Source organism: Salvelinus sp. IW2-2015, linkage group LG16 (assembly GCF_002910315.2).
Source record: "Salvelinus sp. IW2-2015 linkage group LG16, ASM291031v2, whole genome shotgun sequence".
Lineage (NCBI taxonomy): Eukaryota > Metazoa > Chordata > Actinopteri > Salmoniformes > Salmonidae > Salvelinus > Salvelinus sp. IW2-2015.
In genome coordinates, this window is record NC_036856.1 from 12,945,861 (window position 1) to 12,965,835 (window position 19,975).

At 42.5% G+C, this 19,975-nt stretch overlaps 1 protein-coding gene across 1 annotated transcript; it reads left to right on the top strand.

Annotated features, from left to right (window-relative positions):
• The first annotated feature begins 5,440 nt into the window (after positions 1-5,440).
• On the top strand, positions 5,441-12,586 carry nr2c2ap (nuclear receptor 2C2-associated protein). Its single transcript, XM_024004814.3, has 5 exons — positions 5,441-5,705; positions 7,116-7,206; positions 8,416-8,521; positions 8,713-8,780; positions 11,915-12,586. Exons 1-5 carry the CDS (start codon positions 5,668-5,670, stop codon positions 12,035-12,037), a joined length of 426 nt encoding a protein of 141 aa, XP_023860582.1. The 5' UTR covers positions 5,441-5,667; the 3' UTR covers positions 12,038-12,586.
• The last annotated feature ends 7,389 nt before the right edge of the window (positions 12,587-19,975 follow it).

Below are 19,975 nucleotides of genomic sequence, written 5' to 3' on the forward strand. Positions count from 1 at the left end.
AGTCTTGTAAGACAAGTGGCAAATCCTTTGTAAAAATATAGAACAATGGCCCAAGGCAACTGCCCTAAGGGATACCGCACTGTACATATCTGATGTTAGAGAAGCTTCCATTGACGGATACTCTCTGAGTTGTATTGGATAAATAACTCTCCAACCATGTGATGGCAGGGGATGTAAAGAGTTTTTCAATAAATTATGATCAATAACATCAATGGCTGCTCTGAAATCTAACAATAGAGTTCCAACTATCATCTTATTATCRGTTAATTTTAGCCAATCATCAGTCATCTGTGTCACACCCTGATAGGTTAAGCTGTCTTTGTGCTTGTCTCCACCCCCTCCAGATGTCGTTCATCTTCCCCATTATCCCCTGAGCATTTATAACTGTGTTCTCTGTTTGTCTGTTGCCAGTTTGTCTTGTGCTTTCCCATTTTCCTGTTTCCCAGGTGTTTGTTTTCCCGGTTCTGACCATTTCTGCCTACCCTGACTCCGAGCCTGCCTGCCACCATCCTGTACTTGCCTGACTCTGACCTGATTATGAACCTGTGTCTACCCTGACCCCGAGCCTGCCTGCCATCCTGTACTTGCCTGACTCTGACCTGATTATGAACCTGTGTCTACCCTGACTCCGAGCCTGCCTGTCACCATCCTGTACTTGCCTGACTCTGACCTGATTATGAACCTGTGTCTACCCTGACCCCGAGCCTGCCTGCCACCATCCTGTACTTGCCTGACTCTGACCTGATTATGAACCTGTGTCTACCCTGACCCCGAGCCTGCCTGTCACCATCCTGTACTTGCCTGACTCTGACCTGATTACGAACCTCTGCCTGTCCTCGACCTGCCCTTTGCCCCGTGCTATAATAAATGATTGAAACTGTACTCTCCGCCTCCTGTATCTGCATCTGGGTCATATCCTGAGTCGTGATAATCTGAACTGTGCAGTACAAGTTGAGTGCCCTTCCCTATATGCATGCTGAAAGTCAGTAGTTAACTTGTTCTTTAACAAATAGCATTGTATTTGTTCAAACACAATTCTCTCCATAAGTTTACTAAGAACAGGCAGAACTTATTGGGCCAGCAAAGGATGCTTTAATATATTTAGGCAGTGGAATTACTTTAGCTTCCTTCCACACCTGTTGACACACACACTCCTTTAGGCCTTTGTTAAAGACATGGCAAAGAGGTGGCAATACAGTCTGCTAGCATTCTCAATAGTTTCCCATCTGGGTTGTCTATACCTAGTGGCTTTTCATTATTGATGGATAACAACCATTTTCCCACCTCTTCCACACAATGGCAATCCTTGTCTTTCATTATTAGAGCTTCAATACACATATGATGGTTTACTGTTCAATGTTGTCATTTCACTTCTCAGTTTGTCCACTTTACCGGTGAAATAGTCATTGAAATGATTGGCTATATCAAAAGGTTTTGTTATAAATGACCCATCAACTTCAATGAACGATGGAGATGAATTGGGTTTTCTGTCCATAATATCATTTAAGGTGCTCTGAAGTATTTCCCCTTGTTTTTATGTAATTTATCTTGTTTTAGTCACAAAATTTAGTTTAGTCACAAAATGTCTCAATTGACAGTATGTCACCAATCAGCCTGACTTGTTTGCCACCTTTTTTACATAATTTCTTTCAACCATACAATAGTATGCCTACATGGATCCCTACACACAGGCTGCTTTCAAACGGGCAGCCCAATTCTGATCTTTTTTTAAACTTTTGACCAATCAGATCAGCTTTGAAAAAGATATGATGTGAAAAGATATGTGATCGGTCAAAAGACCAATTAGTGGAAAAAATGTCAGAATTTGATTTAAATGTAACGTTGCGTTAAACCCTAGATGCAGTAGTACCCCTAATAACATTTGTCACAATATCTTCCCTCCCTGGTATACAGAAAATACCCAAGCCCTGAAGCAAGCTTCCAGAATATTAAAACGGAAATGGCACTCCACCAAACTGTAAGTTTTCCGACTAGCTTGGAAAGACAGTACAGTACAATATCAAAGAGCCCTCACTGCTGCTTGATCAGCCTACTTTTCCAACCTAATTGAGGAGAATAAGGAGGAGAATAACAATCCCCCAAAAAGTTTTGGTTCTGCCGTAAAGCTAACTAAAAAGCAGCATTCCCCAAGAGAGGATGGCTTTCACTTCAACAGTGATGAATTCCTGAACTTCTTTGATGAAAAGAGCATGATCGTTAGAACGCAAATTACAGACTCTTCTTTGAATCTGAGTATTTCTCCAAAGCTCAATTGTCCTGAGTCTGCACAGAACTGCCAAGACCCAGGATCAATGGAGACACTCAAGTTTTTTAGTCATGTGTCTTTTGACACATTCACGAAAATAGTCATGGCCTCTAAACCTTCCAGCTGCATACTGGAGCCTATTCCAACTAAACTACTGAAAGAGCTACTTCCTGTGATTGGCCCTCCGATGTTGAACATAATAAACGGTTCTCTATCTTCCGGATGTGTACCAAACTCACTAAAAGTGGCAGTTATAAAGCCTCTCTTGAAAAAGCCCCAAAAACTTTTTTTTAAACAACTATTGGCCTATATTGACTCTTTTTTTAAAGCTGTTGCGCAGAAACTCACTGCCTTCCTGACGACAAATAATGTATACAAAACACTTCAATCTGGTTTTAGACCCCATCATAGTACCGAGACTGCACTCTTGAAGGTGGTAAATGACCTTTTAATGGCGTCAGACCAAGGCTCTTCACATGTCCTCGTGCTCCTAGACCTTGGTGCCGCTTTTGACACCATCAATCAGCAAATTCTTTTGGAGAGATTGGAAACCCTAATTGGTCTACATGGACAYGTTCTTGCCTGGTTTAGAATTAATCTGTCAGAAATATATCAGTTTGTCTCTGTGGATGGTTTGTCCTTGTTTCGGTGTTCCTCAAGGTTCCATTTTAGGACCACTATTGTTTTCACTATATATTCTACCTCATGGTGATGTCATTCGGAAACACAACGTCAACTTTCACTGCTATGCAGACAACACACAGCTTTACATTTCGATTAAACATGGTGAAGACGCAAAATTGCCTCCTCTGGAAACTGTGAAGGATCTCGGCGTTACTCTGGACCTCGATCTCTCTTTTGACGAACATATCAAGAATAATTCAAGGGCAGCTTTTTTCCATCTTCGTAATGTTGCAAAAAATTTTAAAAGCTAGTCCATGCTTTTGTCACTTCTAAATTAGAATACTGCAATGCACTACTCTCCAGCTACCCAGATAAAGCACTAATTATACTTCAGTTATTGTTAAATACGGCTGCTAGAATCTTGACTAGAACCCCAAAATGTGATAATATTACTCCGGTGCTAGCCTTTCTACATGTGGTTCCTGTTAAGGCTAGGCCTGATTTCAAGGTTTTACTGCTAACCTACAAAGCATTCCATGGACTTGCTCCTACCTATCTCTCCAATTTTGCCCTGCCATGCATACCTACACGTACGCTACGGTCACAAGTTGCAGGCCTCCTTATTGTCCCTTGAATTTCTATGCAAACAGCTGGAGGCAGAGCTTTCTCTTATAGAGCTCCATTTTTATGGAATGGTCTGCCTATCCATGTGAGATACGCAGACTTGGTCTCGACCTTTAAGTCTTTATTGAAGACTCATCTCTGCAGTAGGTCCTATGATTGAGTGTAGTCTGGCCCAGGGGTGTGAAGGTGAATGGCAAGGCACTGGAATGACGAACCGCCCTTGTTGTCTCTGCCTGGCCAGCTCCCCTCTCTCCTGTGGGATTCTCTGCCTCTGACCATATTACGGGGCCTCATCACTGGCTTACTAGTGCTGTTTCTAGGAGGGGTGCGTCACGTGGTGCCAGGCTTTTTTACACTATACTCGACTTGAGCGCGTTGAGTCACTGACGTGATCTTCCTGTCAGGTCTTGCTCCCCCTTGGGCTTGTGCGGTGGAGGAGATGTTTGTGGGCTATACTCAGGCTTGTCTTAGGGTAGTAAGTTGGTGGTCTGTTGATATCCCTCTAGTGGTGTGGGGGCTGTGCTTTGGCAAAGTGGGTGGGGTTATATCCTGCCTGGTTGGCCCTGTCCGGGAGTATCGTCGGACGGGGCCACAGTGTCCTCCAACCCCCCCTGTCTCAGCCTCCAGTATCTATGCTGCAATAGTCTATGTGCTGGAGGGCTAGGGTCTGTCTGTTATATCTGGTGTAATTCTCCTGTCTTATCTGGTGTCCTGAGTGAATTTAAGTATGCTGCCTCTAATTCTCTCTCTCCCTTCCCTCCCGGAGGACCTGAGCCCTAGGAGCATGCCTCAGGACTACCTGGCCTGATGACTCATGCCTGTCCCCAGTCAACCTGGTCGTGCTGCTGATCCAGTTTCAACTGTTCTGCCTGCGGCTATGGAACCCTGACCTGTTAACCGGATGTGCTACATTGTCCCAGACCTGCTGTTTCCAACTCCAATTCAATTAAATTCAAGAGCTTTATTGGCATGGAAACATATATTAACATTGCCAAAGCAAGACCGCACCTGCTGTCTCGATCCGTAAATGCCCGGCTATAAAAAGCGAACTGACATTTACTGACCTGTTGCACTCTCTACAACCACTGTGATTATTATTTGACCCTGCTGGTCATTTGCAAGCGTTTGAACATGTTGAAGAACAATCGTGCCTTAATGGCCATGTACTCTTATAATCTCCACCCGGCACAGCCAGAAGAGGACTGACCACCCTTCAGAGCCTTGTTCCACTCTGGTTCCTTTCTTCCTAGGTTCCTGCCTTTCTAGGGAGTTTTTCCTAGCCACCGTGCTTCTACATCTGCATTGCTTGCTGTTCGAGGTTTTAGGCTGGGTTTCTGTTTAAGCCCTTTGTGACATCTACTGATGTAAAAAGGGCTTTATAAATATATTTGATTTTAACTGCGTGTGTTTAACTGCCACAGCCTTTAAGATTATTTAGACCTGGGCCTGCAAGTGAGCAATAGATACAGTGGCAAACTGAAATGCTTGTTTAGAAACTTTAGATTACTTGACAGGCTTGCAGCTTTTTTTTTTAAAGGAGGATGTTCTTTGGACTGACCTTGTAACATCTTTTGCACAGAGTTTATAAACCCAGAAGTTGCAACATCGCAAGACTTCCGGGACCACTTGTAAAACAGACCAGGCTGTGGTTTGGGGTTTGAGAAGTCATTGAGAGAAGTGAACAATTCTTCCTAAATTGTTAATTTTCTCGAAATATAAAGGGACAGCGTATATTCGAGCCAATGTCTTAAGTAGTTGAACATGTTATTACTCCAACCTCGTGAAAGTGACGAACTGACACGTTTTCATTTGTCAAAAACAACTTTATGTGAAAGGAGTGCCTTTGATTTGACGGCCTGCACATGCGCAGTTCTGCGCGAGACGACCGTTTCTACGCATGAGCTTTGCTCGCCAACGTCGACTACAATTGCGATCGGGGATTTCTATTGGAGAATCAGTTTTAGCCGATCATACTGTACTGTCTTTGATATAAGCGCCATGGATGATGAGATATGAAAAAAAGAAAGGAACAAGATTGCCATCTAGTGGAGAACGGGTTAATCGTGTTGAAGTCCTTTGCCAGTACCGTCGTACATAGAAGAGCTTAATCTCTATTACAATACGGCAATTTGCCCTCAGTTGTGAGATCAGACATGGCGTCCTCATTGATTTGCAGTGAAACACAGAGCAGGTAAGAAAACGTGTTAGTTTGGCATTTTAACACACTGTGTACGAGTAAGATATCTAACGTTATACCTTTAAATGTGTCGCCACATTCGATTAACAGTGGAAAATAAACGTGTTTGTGTTAGTCCCCCAAATAAGCCTCTGCCATTATGCTGAACTCAATTCTCGTATATCGAGGCGAATTGTGTTTTGATAACAGGTCGCGAAATTAGCTACAACGTTGTCCCCATCAGACTATTCTTGTAAAAAGGTCCTGTACAACTGCGGTCCTTCCGCTGAGTGCTCAAATTCATACTTAATACGTTACTTTTATCGAATCCAACCTCCGACCTTTTCCTAATTTGTGGCGCTCAACTCGGTGCGAATGTGCATGGGCAAATGTAATCTGTTTATATAGTACGAACAACAAGAGGAAAAAGTCATACTTTTAATAAAAACGTCCAAATTAACCCCGCGGGGGGACCGCAGTTGTACAGGTAAGTGTTCTCAGAATCTACTGATCCAATGTTGTTGCCTGCTTCTCAGTCACATTACATAGTCATTCGATGAAGGTTTCTGTATGGGGAGTTTTTTTAAGAGCTCTGACGCTTGGTGGGACCCTCTGCTAACTGCGTCTCCTAACACCCGTGTCGGAAGACAGACGCCTCAAAGGCGTTGTAACTGAGAAATAGTGTGAAGCATCCGCCTGGCGTTTCCACTCACTTCCAAATATGGTAGTAAGAGGAAGCAGTGGGAGAAGATGGTATCTGCAGATTTTGTCATTGAAACATTTGATCTCAATAGAGTTTGATGTTCACAAAACTGGAATCTATCATGAACAGAGTGGACTATGGTTTGTAGACTTTACCCTTTGCAAAAGTGTTAAAAAATCGCGTTGTTTAGAAAGAGTGCAAAGGTTAATTGAGTTATTGCACATGCGCACTGCAAAGTAGGCGTTCCCTAATGGATATATGCAGATGACGCTAGAACGCGCCAATAGGATCTCGCTAGCTCTTGCTTAGCACTGCCCCCTCCTTGCTTGTTTTGCCCACTGGGAACTACAGGCTGTGGTCTATCTTGGTTTAGTTATATAAATCTTTGGAAATACTGTCAGCTGCAACTGTGTTAAATAATCATTATTTTGATGTGAATGTAGAGGGATTTATGTTTCTAGAACCATACCGCAATTGAGAATGGATTCAAGTTTAGATTGAGTATGTGGCTGTTTTGACTTCGAGCCAAATTGCCTTTAAACAGAACATGTAAGGTCCTCGGACCAACTACGCCTCGATAGAAGAGAATGGAATTGAGGCTTCCTCAGCTAAGCTCAATGCTGAAATCTCTCTTTAACATCCCAGAAGGAACATGGAGCAGTCCTGCTGCAGCATGATGATGTCATGACTGTAAAATTGCTGTGTCTTTTTGTTTTTTACAGAGTAAGCTCGGTTTTAAACAGAGATGTCAAGCAATTTGGGAAGAAGTACATGTTTGACTCAAATGAAGAAACTTGCTGGAACTCTGACCAGGTAACTACAATCACAATATAGCCACGCATACCTCAAAAGGGCCAGCATCGGCACATTCTTGTGTGTCTCTATTGCCTCTCCTTCCCCACGAAGTGTGCACTTGTTCACTTCCCTTCAGGAATTTGAAAGTAGATGACTGGTATATGGATCTATCTCAGGCCAAGATTAATCTAATTCAATTGATGGGGAGTAGTGACTGAGTGCACACCTGGAGGAGAGATCATTAGGATGCACTATGTGGTTATGATATTAATACTAGTATTATTATTAGGCTACCCTTAGCCTCTGCTCACAAAGGTGAGGTGAAAGCCTGTTGCCAGAGGCTAGCTAGTAGCTACCCCATGACATAGGATAGCCAGAATTGTTTTGACCTAAGCTCAACAATGTACATCTTTCCCTACAGGTCAAAACGCTCTGCTGACATAATATAGGCACAGTTGAGCCGGTGTGGGATATGGTTAAAAAAGCATACCTCAATCCAGGGATGGAAGATATCGCTGTACTCCTAATTATCCCAACTGACAAATCGAGAAAATTGAAGTACTGCTGGTTTTGAATGAAACTGCCATTTTCCATCCTCATGCTAGGCTAAAGCAGCCCATTGGATTCCATGAAAATGCGACGTGTAGTGTTGGGTTGAGTAGCTATGGAATCCAATGGGTTGCTTTAGCCTAGCTAGCCTAGCATGAGGACGAAAAAGGCAGTTTAATTCAAAACTAGCAGTATTTCATTATTCTCGATTTGTCAGTTGGGATAATGGAATAATTAGGAGTACAGCAACATCTTCAGCGGTCTAAGGTACTGCATCTCAATGGTAGAGGCGTCACTACAGACCCTGGTTCGATACCAGGCTGTATCACAACCGGCCGTGATTGGGAGTCCCATAGGGCGGCACACAATTGGCCCAGCGTTAAGGTTTGGCCGGGGTAGGCCGTGATTAAATAAGAATTACTTCTTAACTGACTTGCCTAGATAAAAAAATATAAAACCCTATATTGAGGTGTATTTGTTTTATTGCCGTGCAGTGCCCACATTATGGCCTTTTGAGTTTTAGGGAGAGATGTACTTATTGCTGAGCTCAGGTTGAAACAATTAATATCATCATAATAATAATATGTGACATACAGTCAGTCATGCTCTACCAATTGAGCTACAGAGGACCATATTCTGGCTACCCCATAACACTGTCACTACTTTCCCTTTTTACAGGGTGATTCTCAGTGGGTTACTCTTGAATTCCCACAGCCCGTCAGAGTGTCCGAATTAAAGGTGCAGTTCCAAGGAGGCTTTTCAGGAAAAACATGCAGATTGGAAGGTAATACACAAACACACACACTCTTTTAGTCAGTGTATCTTTTAGTCAGTGTATCACAATGAAGTTGTGATTTGAAATGATTTATATTATAACATTGTCCTAATATGCTTTAATAACATATGTTTTTAAAAAGAGACAGACTCTGTCCATGTCAGCAATCCTGAAAATGTTTCTACTTGTTTTCCCCTCAGGAAGCCCAAAAGCTGGAGAACTGGCAAACATCACACATTTTTACCCCGAAGACAACAGCTCACTACAAATATCCTTCAATGTATTATTAAATGTCTCTAAAAATCATACCAGTTAAAATTAGTTGGTAAGTAAGCCTTGTCCCAGCCGGAAAGGCTCCTGCCCTACGGGCCAATCTCCTGTTTCTGTAGCGTGAATAGGGTGACCACATGTCCCGGATTGTGCTGGACAGTCCCGCATTTTGGCCATTTGTCCCACAACCAAACAATCATGTCCTCCATTTTATCAATAAATTCAAACAAAACTCATTTACGAAAAAGGTTGATTTGTCCAGTATTTCAGTCAGACATTCCAACCTATCTTTTGCAGTCACGTTGTACTTTTGATAAGATAGTGTCTTGCAAAAGTATTCAGACCTCTTTTATTTGTTCCCATTTTATTGGTACAAAGTGGAATTACAATTGATTTAGTTGTCATTTTTTTGTCAACAATCTACACAAAATACTGTCAGTGAAAAAAAATTATAATACACATGTCTATATCTCCAATATAGCCGTTGCATCAGTATTCAGCCCCTTTGTTTAGTCAAGCCGAAATTAGTTCAGGAGTAAAATTTGTCTTAACAAATCACATAAGACATTACATGGAATCTGTGAAATAATATGGGTTGACATGATTTTTGAATGACTAACCCTTCCTCTGTCCCCCATACAAAAACATCTGTAAGGTCCCTCAGTCAAATATTGAATTTCAAGCAAAGATTCAACTATAAAGACCAGGGAGCTTTTTGAAAGCCTCATAAAGAAGGCAGTGATTGGTAAATGGGTAACGATAACCAATCAGAGATTGAATATCTCTTTAAGCGTGGTCAAGTTAATAATTATAATGTGGATTATTTATTAAACTACCATTACAGATAGTCATTCTTCTGAACTGCAGGACAGGAATGAAACTGCTCAGGGATGTTACTGAGGCCATTGGTGATTTTAAAACCGTTACAGAGTTCAATGGCTGTGATGGGAGAACTGAGGATGGATCAACAACATTGTAGTGACTAAATGACCGAGTGAAAAGAAGAGTACAAATATACAGAATAAAAATATTACAAAACATCAATCTTGTATGCAACTATGCACTAAAGTAATACTACAACAAAACATGGCAAAGGAATAAATGTTTTTGCCTAAACGCTAAGCCTTATGTTTGGAACAAATCCAACACAACAGATCAAGCTTCTTAGTTTCAAGCATGGTGGTGGCTGCATCATGGTATGGGTATGCTTGACATCGGCAAATACTGGGGAGTTTTTCCAGGTAAAAAGAAATGGGATGGAGCTAGGCACAAGCAAAATCCTAGAGGAAAACCTGCTTCAGTCTGCTTTACACCAGACACTAGGAGAGGAATTCACCTTTCAGTAGGAGAATAACCTACAACACAAGGCCAAATCTACAGTGGAGTTGCTTATCAACAAGACCGTGAATGTTCCTGAGTGGCCAAGTTACAATTTTGACTTAAATCTGTATGACATTTATGGCAAGACTTGAAAATAGCTGTCTGGCCATGATCCCTAACATCCTGACAGAGCTTGAAAATTAAAAAAATATATAATAATAGGGCAAATATTGCACAATCCAGGTGTACAAACAGCTTTTAGAGACTTACTCAAGAAGACTCACAGCTGTAATCACTGCCAAATGTGTTTCTAACATGTATTGACTACGGGAGCAGAATACTTATGCTACGACTGTATTTTAGTTGATTTTTTACGATGAATTTTTACAAATCTTCCACTTTGACAGTATTTTGTGTAGCTTGGTGACAAACAAATGACTTATCATTTTAATCCCATTTTGTAACACGAAATGTTAAGCGATCCAAGGGGTCTGAATACTTTTGCGAGGCAATATTTAAGTGCCTTTCAACGGGGTATGGTGGTTGGTGCCACGCACACCTGTTTGTATCAAGAACTGCAACACTGTTGCAACGCTACTGGCGATGTTAAACAATTCTCCAATTGTTGTTGAGTTCTGATATTATGCGCACCGTGAGACGTATGCCAGTGTCATATCATTTCGGTCTAAACTACAGCTAAACTGAGAAGAAGGTAGCTGCATCCCAATATGACGACTGGAGAATGGGCGAGTGGATGTGTCAAAGGGAAAGTAGTGGGCGTGTCAAGCAGGCTGCTTTGGTTAGGCAGTTATGATGTAGCCTTTTTTTCTCTCTCTCTTACCACGCAACTACCGTACATTGAGCTACCATACCGCGAGAGTTTGGTTTTCTGTTTTTAAGCCAGAGGATGAGTCGTATTTCACTGTTAGTTTTGCACAAACATTTTTACATTTTCAGTTATAAAACTGACAATTGTTTATTTCTTTATTAAAAGTATTGATGATGGGTGTACTGTTGCTTCATGTGTTGTATGTGTGTGTGCTTACTGTGACTGTCACCCTCATATTTGGCTACAAATAGGTAGTAGGTAGTTCCCACGCCATTGCCGCACAGCAGCGCTTGTCAAGCGGGATCGAAGGGCACTGTTTCCCGGTGTTGTTGCCATTCATGCCCTCTCCATTGAGTAGTAGACTGTATGTATCATGATGACATCTAGATGGTTATCAATATTAGTTATTTCTTGTGTAGGCTGCTATCCTACTTGAAATTAAATCATGTGGGAGAAAATATGACTACGTTAGCTACCGCCGCGACATGACCGTGATACCCAGTAGGAAGCAATTCAAGTTGGCAGGCACGTCGATACAACACCAGTGCACTGGTCGCTGGCTTATCGACTCGTCGTGCAGCCCAATCAGCCACGCAAAAACGGTCTTGAGTGGCAACAAATCTGCCCAATTAGTTGATTCACTTTCCATACACCCACTCCTTTTGACACACCCACTCAATCTATTCATTTAGGCTACACTGCCGCGAATGTCCTGCAAAATCATCCATTGTCCCACATTTGGTATTTTTAAATGTGGCCATACTAAGCGTGAGGTAGCCTGATGTACAAGCTACCTCAACTATTACAACTAGTCTTGTAATATTTGCAGAAATGTAAGTTGTAATAGAAAAGTTATGCCTGGCACTGGATACTGTAATACAGAAATGTTGATTTTAATGCTACATAGAGTACACAAAGCAGCTTTCAAACAATATTGTCCACTGCAGTTCTCCTACTTATCTGGTTCTTAACTCCACACCCACAGCTTTCCCATTCAGGAGGCCCACATGGTGCACAGGCTAAAAATAGTGTTTGAGAACAGTGCTGACTTTTTTGGGCGAATAATTGTTTACTCCTTGGATGTCCTGGGGGAAAGAGCTTTGTGACGTTTTTGTTTCTGCATGAGAGAGCAAGACCTACAGGGAAAGAGGGTGTAGTACCATTGAATAACATGACTGCTGGAAGACTGTACGACCCACATGAACTTTGGAATGGGAACCATATCTGACTATTTTTGGTGAGGACATTTTTAGTTGGTCACCTGCTTGCATCACAGAAACAACAAGGGGATAAAGGAGGACTCTGGATCTGGATTTTTATTGCAGCTTTACAGGCTTTAAGGTCACATAACCACATGCCTATTGAAATGTTCTTGTGCCTTATTTGATTTGCCATTCCAAATGAACATTGTAAAATTCTTAAGCAATTTGTTTTTATTTGTTTACAATCACTTAATTTTTTTAAATAGATATTTAAACTTAGTATGATTGTCGTAAAAAAAAATACATATGAACGTCCTTAATATACAAAACATTTGAGAGGATGCTTACCTTTTTGTGTCTGATGGTGACAGCTAGGGCAATTGGACTATACCCAGAATCTGCCTCAATGTTCATGTCTGCCCCTTCTATCTGAATTAAAATCACATTACCATATTTATTTGTGCCACTGAGATGACTACGGTACTTTGGTTTTGGAAATTACCTTCATTTTAATTAATTAAACGTGTGCAGGGGTATGAAGCATCGTACCTAAGAGGGCCTTGGCATAGCTTATGTGGTTCCCGCAAACAGCGTAGAGGAGAGGGGTACCAGCATTCTTAAACACGACAGACATCCAATTAATAAAATGTGTGTTATTTCTGAAGGAATCAAGAGTCCTGGGGCAGTTATTTACACCATTTAATTATATCATTTACAACCTTACACAGTCATAAGCATTAATATCTATTGCATGTTGGAGAAGATATTTCACTATGACTGCATAGCCTCCAGAGCTGGCCAGGGTCAAGGCACTCTCCTGCTCCCATGCTATAGCACTAGGATCTGCCTCCCAAGACACACTACACAAGGACATAAAAGACAGGTTACAATCAACCACCACCCAGTATATGACTAACCATTGAATTCAATGAACGTGTCTAGAAATGACCCTGATGTTTTCCAGGAGGCAATCCACCATGGCTTTCTCTCCAAATGCTGCTGACGAGATCCTGCACCGGATGAGGCAAATGGTGGTCACACCAGATACTGACTGGTTTTCTGGTTTTCTGATCCACGACCCTACCTTTTTTTTTAAGGTATCTGTGACCAACAGATGCATATCTGTATTCCCAGTCATGTGAAATCCATAGATTAGGGCCTAATTAACTTATTTAAATTGACTGATTTCACTATATGAACTGTAACTCAGTAAAATCTTTGCAATTGATGCATGTTCTGTTTATATTTTTGTTCAGTATATTATTACACAGACACAGCACACAAGTCATAGCGATCATGCTGGTTGTACCAGGCTACACAAGTCGGGCAAATTGTAGTCTTTGCACCATTGGTCAGTGGACATTTCTCACCTTTGCTCAGGTTTGTAGCCACCTGAGACTTCCCCCTGAGCAGCTAGCTGATGGATGGACAAAACAGATGAGACATCAGTATAAAGGGTCAGTGTTATGTACATTTAGTTGTCCACATATTATACCAAGTAATATGCATAATATTTAAATCTCCCTCAGTTATATACTGATATAGTAAGCCTACAGTACAGACATAAAACTACAGAGGGGTCATTTTGGGCCATTCCTGTACCTAATGGATTATGAATGAGTGTGTATACACAGCAGTGTTTTAAGGTATTTTGCTTGTTTTTTTTTTTCTGATTTCAGACAGCCATTCTTACCATCTCAAGTCGAATTGTTAGATACTACTGCACTGTTGGAGCTAGGAACACAAGCATTTCGCAACACCCTCAATAACACCTGCTAAAAATGTGTATGTGACCAATAAGATTTTATTTTATTTCATTTGAAGTAGCTGGTCGGACTGTGACCTCGTTCCCACGCTGCCTATTAATGGGGGAGTTGGAGTATTAACAAACTCGCATCCAAATCCAAGGAGCAATACAGAGATATCATGATGCCTATAATCATTTGACAATTTAGGCAAACTGAAAATGGTGCAGCCCTTTATTGTAGACAAATTGACAAGTGTGATTAATGTATGGGAAATCCTATAGAGCGTTTAAAACCAACATATGTTGTTGTTGTAGGACTGACAGCCATACCATTTAACCCGTACTCTGGACTCCCCTGGTAGACATGTAAGGTAGTCGATTCCACTGCTAGGCCATCATCTGAGACCATGTGTATACTGGCTGCAAGATCTGGTATCTCATCACCACCTGTACCATCCATGGTCACTTGAATCAACATCAAAATATATATGACCATATAGAGTAAGCTCTGGCCAGCAGAAGAACAAATATGGAACAAATGCTCTATATTCTGATTATCTCACTGTTTGGCTTACTTTTCAAAACTGAAATGATGGAAAACCATTCCCCATCAGCTCATGCAAAATAGGAAAGTCTCAATGGCACAGTATACAAATATTCATTGATACCTTTAGGTTGCAAGGAATGCTTTTATATGTCCTGTTCACACTATGTATCGGATTAAATAGCAACATCAACGTTGCATGCTTCCCTCCAACTTCCTAATGGATTATGTTTGACTGATCTAAGATATTGTCTCAGTCCGCCACATAACACGGGTTACGTCGAGAGAGGAAATATCTAAGAAAAAATGTCCGGCTCGTGTTGCAACCCGAACATGATTTGTGGTGCGCATGACAATAACACGGAAGTCCCTCTGACTATTTCTGCTAACGTTTTTACATGAATTAAACCATTGTAACTATGTAATTATACAGCACCAGTCAAAAGTTTGGACACACCTACTCATTCAAGGGGTTTTCTTTATTTTTACTATTTTCTACATTATAGAATAATAGTGAAGACATCAAAACTATGAAATAACACATATTGAATCATGTAGTAGCCAAAAAAGTGTTAAACAAATCAAAATATATTTTAGATTCTTCAAAGTAGCCAAACTTTGCCTTGATGACAGCTTTGCACACTCTTGGCATTCTCTCAACCAGCTTCACCTGGAATACTTTTCCAACAGTCTTGAAGGAGTTCCCACATGTTGAGCACTTGCTGGCTGCTTTTCCTTCACTCTGCGGTCCAACTCATCCCAAACCATCTCAATTGGGTTGAGGTCAGGTGATTGTGGAGGCCAGGTTATCTGATGCAGCACTCCATCACTCTCCTTCTTGGTAAAATAGCCCTTTCACAGCCTGGAGATGTGTTGGGTCATTGTCCTGTTGAAAAACAAATGATAGTCCCACTAAGCGCAAACCAGATGGGATGGCGTATCGCTGCAGAATGCTGTGGTAGCCATGCTGGTTAAGTCTGCCTTGAATTCTAAATAAATCACAGACAGTGTCACCAGCAAAGCACCTCCACACCATCACACCACCTCCATGCTTCACGGTGGGAACCACAAATGCAGAGATCATCCGTTCACCTACTCTGCTTCTCACAAAAACACAGAGGTTGGAACCAAAAATATCATATTTGGACTCATTAGAACAAAGGACAGATGTCCACCGGTCTAATGTCCATTGTTCATGTTTCTTTTCCCAAGCAAGTCTCTTCTTCCTATTAGTTTCTTTGCAGCAATTCGGCCATGAAGGCCTGATTCACGCAGTCTTCTCTGAACTGTTGATGTTGAGATGTGTCTGTTACTTGAACTCTGTGAAGCATTTATTTGGGCTGCAATTTCTGAGGCTGGTAATGAACTTATCCTCTGCAGCAGCGGTAACTCTGGGTCTTCCTTTCCTGTGGCGGTCCTCATGACAGCCAGTTTCATCATAGCACTTGATGGTTTTTGCAACTGCACTTGAAGAAACTTTCGAAGTTCTTGAACTTTTCCTGATTGAACTTTATGTCTTAAAGTAATGATGGACTGTCGTTTCTCTTTGCTTCTTTGAACTGTTCTTACCATAACATGGAGTTGGTATTTTACCAAATAGGGCTATCTTCTGTATACCCCCCTACCTTGTCACGTCACAACTGATTGGCTCAAACGCATTAAAAATGAAAGAAATTTCACAAATTAACTTTTAACAAGGCACACCTGTTAATTGAAATGCATTTCAGGTGACTACCTCATGAAGCTGGTTGTGTGAATACCAAGACTGTGCAAAGCTGTCATCAAGGAAAATGGTGGCTACTTTGAAGAATCTCACATTTTTTGGTTACTATTTGATTCCATATATGTTATTTCATAGTTTTTATGTCTTCACTATTATTCTACAAATTAGAAAAATAGTAAAAATAAAGAAAAACCCTGGAATGAGTAGGTGTGTCCAAACTTGACTGGTACTGTATACAGTATAGCATATAACATGGAGGACCAGGAGATTCAACTTCATGTTAAAAGAGGTCATTAGCGAATACTTTAACGAACGTTAGCCAGCCAGCTCGCTAGTAACTTTAGCTGGCTGCACATTAGCTAGCTACGGTAGCTAAACAGCTAACGATACCTGTCTTAACCATACATAGCTTTGGTAAACCTAGCTATATTATTGTATGGTTATCTCTGCAGTGACTGAAAAATTAACTGAGAGCCTGTACGTATTGGCTAACTAGCCATCAGTGGCTCTTTATCGACTGCAAGAGCACTTTAGAAGGTCCCTTCCAGAACTAGTGCATACTAGTGCATACAAGATCCCAGCCCCCGAGCGTTATGACGACCACCCGGGAGGATGCAAGGGCTTCCTCACCCAGTGTGCTCTGGTGTTTGAGCTACAGTCCTCCTTGTTCCACACCGATCAAGCCATGATCGCCTACATCATCTCTCTATTCTCAGGCCCTGGCGTGGGCAACGGCTGTGTGGGAACAACAGCCACTGTCCTGCAGCTCCATATTAGCCTTCACTGCTGCGCTGTGACGATTCTTCGACCACCCAGTTGGCGACCGAGAAGCGGCCAGCCGACTGTTCAACATCTGTCAAGGGGCCAGACCAGTTGACTTAGACATTGAGTTCCGTACCCTCGCCGCAGAGAGTGGGTGGAATACATAGGCACTGGTCACCGCTTTCCACCAGGGGTTGTCTAACTCAATCAAGGTTGAACTGGCCTCTCGAGAACTGGGCGAGGACCTCAAGTCCCTGATAACGCTGGCAATCAGGATCGACAACCATCTCCGAAAGTGCTTTTTTGACACCACCCCAGTTTCCTGAGCACCCCAAGCCCCTAGAACCTGGCATTGAGGAGCCTATGCAGCTGGGACGCACACGTCTGAGCCCACAGGAGCGTGACAGGCGCATGCGCGAAGGCTCCTGCCTCTACTGTGGAGGTCTCGGCCATCTCCGTGCTACATGCCCCGGTCTGATGGGAAACGCTGAGGCTCAACAGCACAAGGGGAGACCCTGATGAGCTGTGCAGTTACATCCCAGCTACCCAGTCACTGTCTGACACTACCCGCAACCATCCATTGGGACAACCTTCAGCACCACTTTCAAGCCTTCGTGGACTCCAGGGCTGCGGATAATTTCATTCACCAAGACTTCGCCAGAGAATTACAAATCCCCTGCGTGAAATGTCCCATTCCTCTGCAGATTCAAGCCCTTGATGGACGCCCCATTGGCTCCGGCCAGGTGGAATATCAGACCAAGCCCATTCTACTGCAGGTTGGGGTGAGCCACTCAGACTCTTAGTTTTCTTTTGGTCACTGCTCCCGAGAACCACCTTATCCTAGGGTACCTCTGGCTTGTGCTACATAACCCACTATTACTGGGGTAAGAACTGCCAGACTAAATGCCTAAGACCCCCACCAAGAGCCTCGTTGTGTTCCCCAGGATCCATTGAAGACCAAGCCCTTTCCGCTCTCCCTTCAGAGTACTTCGACCTCTGGGAGGCCTTCAGTAAGAGGCAATCCACCACCATCCCTCCTCATTGTCCATACGATTGCGCCATAACTCCTATCCGGATCCACCCCCCCCCCCCCCCCAKCTGGTGGCAGGTTTAATTCGCTCCTCTACATCCCCAGCTAGTGCAGGCTTCTTCTTTGTGTTCAGAGGGCTGAGCAGGATTACAATTAAGAAGCATTACCCCCTACCCCTGATGTCCACCGCCTTGGAGTTGGCCCATGGGGCCCAATTCTTCACCAAACTGGACCTACACAACGCTTACAATCAGGGAGGGAGATGAATGGAAGACTGTCTTTAACACTCCGAGTAGCCACTGAGTATTTAGTCATACCCTTCAGATTATCGAACTTACCGGCTGTCTTCCAAGCATTGGTCAATGACACTCTTAGGGATATGTTGAATCGGTTCATTTTTGTTTACCTCGACGGCATCCTGATCTTCTCCAAACCCTTACGGAACATATACTGCACGTCCACCAAGTCCTGAGACGCCTCCCGCAGAGCCAACTACAGTGGTTCCTCCTTTAAAAGTTGCGTCATACTGCAGCACACCTTGAGGGCTGCTGCAGAATTCTATGGCACGTTATTTATTTGTCAGCCATTTATTTTCTGTTAATGCGAGTTAGTGCTAGTTTGACCACCAGAGGGCATCTTTGAGAAGCATTTGATAGTCTTCCATATTGGCATTACCAGATAATAAAAAAAATATATTAAAAAATGGCTTAATTTGATTCATATTGTGGTGTTTCTATTCCCGAGAAACGAAAAATGAAACCTTCAGGGTTTCTGTTAGAAAATATGGCTCTCTACAAGGTGACAGTCGGGAGTAGGCTACAGCATAAGAGGATTGTAGGAATCTAAATTAATATCTAAGGGGCATAACATTTCCACACCCTGATTGTGTAACGCTCTAGGTGTCGGGGTGTTTGTGGAATCAGACGCAGGAACAGCAGAGCTTCAATAGGTTGAGTTTAATACCCAACTCGTACACAAACAATGTCCAAACCGGACTACTGGGTGTCAAATAAACACCTGTCTTCCAACATGAAGACAAAACCAGTACACACACACGAACCACTCCCGAAATCCAAAGAAACAGACGAACAAACAAACGCTACAGTCCCGTGTGGTACACAGACACGGAAGACAATCACCCACAAACAAACAGTGAGAACAACCTACCTTAATATGACTCTCAATTAGAGGAAAACGCAAAACACCTGCCTCTAATTAAGAGCCATACCAGGCAACCCAAAACCAACATAGAAACAGCAAACATAGACTGCCCACCCAAAACTCACGCCCTGACCATCACACACATACAAAACAACAGAAAACAGGTCAGGAACGTGACAGATTGTAGTGTAACTGAACTTTCAGTTGAGCGTACTTGCTCTGTGCCTTCTCTACTGGAAGTTAATGCTGTTGCTATGCAACCTCTTGCTAGCTAGTTAGCATAACAAATTACTAGTTAGACATTTTTCGACTTTGGGTGTGTTCTTAAATTCAATTGAGTGCCAGCGCTCATAAATTCAGAGCATTGTCAGTTTGTAAATTCAGACCGTTTCGCTCTCGGGGCGCACACTGGACTTTTGGACTGAGGAGTAGGGCTGATTTGAGCGATCTGGCCTTACAACGGCAGTCAAGCACCCAAGCTAACGTTGGATAGCTTGCTAGCTACTTTCAGACACAAATGAGACCATTCTGACCATTTTACTCGTCCTAGCAGAGCTGGTTAGGCAGTTTTCATGTTAACCAGAGCGTTGGTGGCTGTAACTGTGCTGCTGGAAACCATTTAATTCCGCTTGATTTGCCAACTTTTACTGACACCGGTCATATTCAACGGGTGTTGAGCACTCATAAATTCATTATTCTGCGTCTCTGGGGAAACTCAAACGAGAGTACTCTGACATCGGAGTAGATAGCCAGAGCGAATTTACGAAAGCACCCGAATGTCCATTGAGAACGCACAATGACTATACCATTTAGCTAAGCTAAGAATGACGGGAATAATCAAGTCAATAAACATTGGGTAGTTAGCCTATAGTTAA